Source organism: Platalea leucorodia (genome assembly GCF_965183815.1).
Source record: "Platalea leucorodia genome assembly, chromosome: 12".
NCBI lineage: Eukaryota > Metazoa > Chordata > Aves > Pelecaniformes > Threskiornithidae > Platalea > Platalea leucorodia.
The window spans coordinates 12,771,113-12,776,617 of NC_138834.1; the positions used below are offsets into that span (position 1 = coordinate 12,771,113).

At 61.9% G+C, this 5,505-nt stretch overlaps 1 protein-coding gene across 2 annotated transcripts; it reads left to right on the forward strand.

Annotated features, from left to right (window-relative positions):
* Nucleotides 1-305: 305 nt before the first annotated feature.
* Nucleotides 306-5,001, forward strand: GAL3ST1 (galactose-3-O-sulfotransferase 1; the record flags this gene model as incomplete). 2 transcript variants are annotated; one of them, XM_082324636.1, is made up of 3 exons in its annotated part: nucleotides 306-437; nucleotides 2,288-2,439; nucleotides 3,852-5,001. In XM_082324636.1, the coding sequence occupies 2 exons, from the start codon at nucleotides 2,315-2,317 to the stop codon at nucleotides 4,999-5,001; spliced, it is 1,275 nt and encodes a 424-aa protein (XP_082180762.1). The 2 variants fall into 2 exon arrangements, with proteins under 2 accessions (XP_082180762.1, XP_082180761.1); XM_082324635.1 differs by lacking the exon at nucleotides 306-437 and having other exon boundaries at nucleotides 2,315-2,439.
* Between the last annotated feature and the right edge of the window lie 504 nt (nucleotides 5,002-5,505).

Here is a 5,505-nt window from a genome sequence, read left to right on the forward strand (position 1 = left end):
AAAACCCTCCTGGCTTCGCACCCATGCAGCAATTTTGGGGTAGGGTCGGAGCCACCCGCTCCCCCTGCGGTTACACCATACACCCCCCGTATCCCCACCATTCCTGCCACGCTTGCCAGCGGCTCAGAAAAGCAGCTGGAAAGAGGCGGGATGTGGCCAGCCCTGCCTGACCCAGTGATCCCTGCTGCAGGGCCCGGGGGGGGTGCGCTTGGGCAAGCTTGGGTGCGCTTGCAGGGTGTCACCAGGTGCCCCCACCCTATCGGCATCCCCTGGCTGCCGCGCTGGGTGCCAGGACGAGCTGTGCCCAGCACCCAGCCGCAGCCCCGGGCTCCGGTTGCATTTTCCATTCATTATTCATCGAGCTGGAAATCTCAGTGGCAGGAGACAACCGGGGTGGGGGGGGCCGGAGGGAGGGGGAGGCAGGCAGGAGCAGCGAGGCGAGCTCGCCGTGCCCTGGGCACCCTTCGCGCCGGCCGGGTAACCTTTCTGCTTGAGGTTTAGCTTAGAAATTGCAGGGGGGGGTCTTTGCTATGTGGGGTCTGAAAATGCATCTGGGTGTAAACCACGGCTCTCCTAGCTGGGATTTTGTCTCTCGGAATTATCTGCGGGAGCTACAAGGCTCTAAGGGGGCGATGCCGCAGCAGGTACGGGGGGCTGGTGGTTTATTTGTAGGGGGTGTTATTCAGCGGGCACCTGGGAGCACAGCCAGCCTTGGCTGAAGGTGTTGGGCAAAGGATGCCCGGGAGCCAGAACGGTGCCGGGGCAGCCGGAGCAAGCAGGAGCACGGGGAGGCGATGCTGCTCTCGCAGCCGCTAAATGGGGGTGCAAGGCTGAGGGGGCTGCGCGGGGCTCTGCTCGCAGCCCCCTGGCAGCGGGTGCCGCGGTCACGGGTGGCTCGTCCCCTTGTCCTACTGCAGAGGACAGCCCTGCTGCAATGCGGTCGGAGCTGCCGGTGCTCCCTGCATCCCGGGCCTGTGGCGAGCAGCGGCGGCGGCGGCGTGCGGCGGCTGGGCAGGTGCTGCCGGGGGTCAGGGGCTGCGGCGGGGAGAGCGGCAGCGGGGAGGGGGTGGCCTGGGGGGCTGCAGGGCTGAGGGGCTGCCTGCAGCATCTGTGTGCATGGGTGTGCATGTGTGTGCGTGCACGAGCACGCGTAGACATGCACGTATGTCTGTGTCCTTGTGCATACGTGGGCACGCACGAGGATGGGGGGGGTGTATGTGTCTGTCCTTGTGTGTGCGTGAGGGTGCATAGATGTGTGCGTGCGCTTGTGTGCGCATGTATGAGTGTGTGTTGTTGTGGGGTTCATGAGTGCATATGTGTGTGTGTGTCCCCGTGCATGCATGTGCATGCACAGATGTGTGTGCTTGTGTGTGCCCCGTGTGTGCATGCACACGCATGAACACGCACAGATGGGTGTCTGTGTCCCGGCATGCGTGTGCGTGCACGGGCGCACATGGATGCATGTGTTCCCATGTGCACATTCCCATGCACATGTGTATGCATGTGCATGGGTGTTTGTGTGCATGTGCTCTCTGGCTACGTGTGTGCACGTGTGCAATTGTGCATGCATGTCTGTGTATGTATGTGCATTTGTACGTGGGGGGGTCATCCTGCCCCGGACCCCCTTGCCCATCAGGTTTGCGTCCCCCCAGCCTCCACCCAGAGCCACCCAAAGGTGCGGGTGCCGTGGCCGGAGGGGAGCCGCAGGCCCCCTTGCAGCCGGTGCTGCTGGAGGGGCCAGAAGACGCGGGCAAGGCTGCGCTGGGCGGATGTCGTGGCATCTGATACATCCCGAGCTGCTGAAGCTCCCAATCCAGCCAGGAGGTTTTCTTGGGAAAAGGGATCCCAGCCACCCTTGGAAAGCTCCTGCCCGCATTGGTGATTTTTCAGTGCCGGGGGAGCTGCTGGTGTGGCCTGGCAGAGGATGCCCGCTCTGCGGCCGGGCTGCCCCATGGCACCGCTCCTTTCTCCCCCTCGTTTCCAGCCCCACGGTCTCTGATTGCTCTTGCATTGGGCCGGGGGGTCGCTTTGGGTTCTCTTGAGGTGGGCAAAGGGTGCGCAGAGCGGGCAGAACTGCCGCTCTTTGGCCACGAATCCATTGTGCCCGCGGGCGGGGACACGCCTGGCGCTGGCTCGCCTCTCTCCTGGCACTGCCAGCACTGAAAAGCCCGGTGAGATGCTTCCCGGGACTTCCCATGCCCATGAGATGCCCCCGTGCCTTATTTGCTTGTGATTTGAATCACGTGGTCCCCCCGGTCCCCACTTCCCCGTCCCCCGGTGCTAACAGCTCTCCTCTCCGCTGCAGGTGACCACGATGCTGCACCATGGGAAGCACTGGAGGTCCATGTGCAAGGGGCTCGTCCTGGGGACCCTCCTGACCAGCTTCATGCTGCTGCTGTATTCCTACGCCGTCCCCCCGCTGCAAGTCAGCGTGACAGAGTGAGTGTGGGGTCCCTGTGTCCCCCCTGGCAGCTCGGCCACCCTGTTTCATACCAGGCACCCCCAAGCAGAGACGGGCTCAGGGCTTTCCAGACTCTGGTGACTTCACACTGAGATGTCCCCTTCCTACAGCCTCCTGTTGGAGACTGCGCCCTGTCCCATGGCGGGGGGGGGAAGGCAAACCCCAACTCCCCTGGGGGCTGGGGATGCTCACCCCGGGGGGGGCTGCTGCAAAGTGGCAGCCAGTGCTCAGCTCCTGGGCAAGGAGGGGACGAGGAGGTGCAGGAGAGCCCCTGCCCGCTGCGGCTTCATGTCCCCTGGGAGAAAGAAAAGCACCACGGGAGGTGTTCCCCAGCAGCTAGGAGCAATGGGCAGAGCCGAGACAGTTGTTCGAGGGCTCTTTATCAAGGACTTGTCCTTCAAGAGCAACCAGAGCATTCTGCCACATGTAAACTCTCACCCACAGAGATGGGCACGGGTAGGTTCAAAGCTCTCTGCTGCCTGTCATGGCGAAAGCCGGTGCTCAGTAAGGCCATCCCTCCTGCCATTAAATTTATCTCTAGGCATATAAAAGTCCTGTGGGTGTTTCATAACTTACGTGGTGACACGTGGTCCCCCACGCTGCTGGATGGGAGCATTATCGAGGGTCAGCTTTGCAACTTCATTAATGGTGTTCAAAGTCACTTGACACTGTGGTGTCTGTTCCTTGCTCCGGGCGTCTCAGATAACACACAAGTTGTTCTCGGTGCTCCCCAAGGGCCCACGAGTTCATCTGTGGGGCCATGCGCTAGAATTATTTCCCTCTTTGCTCGGGTGCTGGATGCTCCACGACTCCTACAAGGGTTTGAGAGCTCCCAGACCTTGCAAGAACATTATCAGCTCCTGTCTCTGGAGTTACGGCCATGGAGAGCTCATCTCAACACACGTCTCAACGTCACCTGCACCAGGGCCACCACGGCCGTGCCCGTGGGGAGGGACGGGGACCCCCCCGCTCAGGCTGCACCGATGCCAATGCGGGCTGACCGCCATGAAGACCCCTGTAGCAGCACGTTCTTGGAGGCTGAGGTTGTCCAGGGGGTGAATGAGCTTAGTTTGGTGGCTCAGAGGTGCACCTGATGTCAGGAGGCTCGTGGGGGCAGTGGGCTCTGCCCTGCTCGCCTAGGGGCTCCTGCCAGGTGGGTGCCGTGGTCCCACTGAGCACATGTCTGGGTGCAAAGGGGGCTCTGCCCGAAGCTGGGCTCGTCTCTCCTGGGGAACCTGGGGGGTGCTGGGGGCGAACACCCATCCTCACGTCCAGCACCTGTCCCCAGGTCCATCTCCTCCAGGAAGGAAAATGGCCAAGCCCTTGTGGTGGCTGGGCTGTGGTGGCCAAGCTGCCCTCACTATGGTGTCCTGTCTCTTCTCCCCACCAGGATCCCTGTCCCCTCCTCCTGCTCCTCCTACCCGGCCCCCGGCAAGGCACCAGCAGCAGCCAACGGCACGGGCAGCCCCTCGGGACGAAGCTGCCTGCCCAAGCTGAACATCATGTTCATGAAGACGCACAAGACAGCCAGCAGCACCATCCTCAACATCCTCTTCCGCTTCGGGGAGAAGCATCGCTTGAAATTTGCCTTCCCCAACGGCCGCAACGACTTCTACTACCCCTCCTTCTTTGAGCGCAGCCAGGTGCAGCACTACCGGCCGGGCACCTGCTTCAACATCATCTGCAACCACATGCGCTTCCACTACGAGGAGGTGCGCAAGCTCCTGCCGGCGGACGCCACCTTCGTGACGGTGCTGCGGGACCCTGCCTACCTCTTTGAGTCCTCTTTCCACTACTTTGGGCGCGTCATCCCCCTCACCTGGAAGTTGACGGGGGAGGACAAGCTGGCGGAGTTCCTCCGGGACCCCTGGCACTACTATGACCCCAACGGGTTCAACGCTCACTACCTCCAAAACCTCCTCTTCTTTGACTTGGGCTACGACAACAACATGAACGCCAACAGCCCGCTGGTGGAGGAGCACATCCAGGAGATAGATCGCCGTTTCCACCTCGTCATGTTGCTTGAGTATTTCGACGAGTCCCTGGTGCTGCTGAAGGACCTGCTGTGCTGGCAGCTGGAGGATGTCCTCTACTTCAAGCTCAATGCCCGCAAGGGCTCCACCGTCTCCCGCCTGACACCTGAGCTCTATGAGAAGGCCACCTCCTGGAACCTCATCGATGCCAAGCTCTACCGTTATTTTAATGCCACCTTCTGGCGTAAGGTGGAGGCCTACGGGAGGGAGCGGATGGCCAAGGACGTGGCCGAGCTGCAGCGGGAGAACGAGAAGATGAAGAGCATCTGCATCGATGGGGGACACCCCGTGGATGCCAGCGCCATCCAAGAATCCTCCATGCAACCCTGGCAGCCGCTGGGGGAGAAGTCCATCCTGGGCTACAACTTGAAGAAGAAGATCAACAAGAAGCACCAGAAGCTGTGCCGCAAGATGCTGACGCCCGAAATCCAGTACCTGACCGACCTGGGGGTCAACCTCTGGATCACCAAGCTGTGGAGCCGCGTGCGGGACTTCCTGAAGTGGTAGGGGACGGTGGGCGCCCCGCTCTCCCCGGGGAAGAACCAGGTGCTTTCTTTTTTCTTACTCATGGTGTCTTTTGGTTGGACATGAGCAGAACTGGCTGGAGGCTCCGGCACCCGGGAGCGGTCGGGGTGACCCTCCACCACCTTCCTGCAGAGCCCAGCTTGGGCAGGAGCCTGGCAGGGGGCTGCCATCCCCTACTAGCAAGGAGAGTGGAACCTCTGCCTCCACCCCTGCCTCCGAGGGGTCAAGGATTGGGGGCTTGGGGGTGTTTTTTCCAGCAGGATCCACTTCTTCCTTCCCCACGGAAAGGCCGGAGGAGGTATTTGTGAAGGACGCGGACTCGTCACAGTGGGAGCAGGACATCCAAGCGGCAGGGGGTCCTCCTTGCCTGGGGTGGGCAGAGCTGCTGGCGGGGAACCCGAAGCCCGAGGGGCTGCTCAAATCACCCCATTTCCCTTGAGCCCTGGCTTTGGGGCTGCGAGTTGGAGCCTGCTGCACCACTCCGCC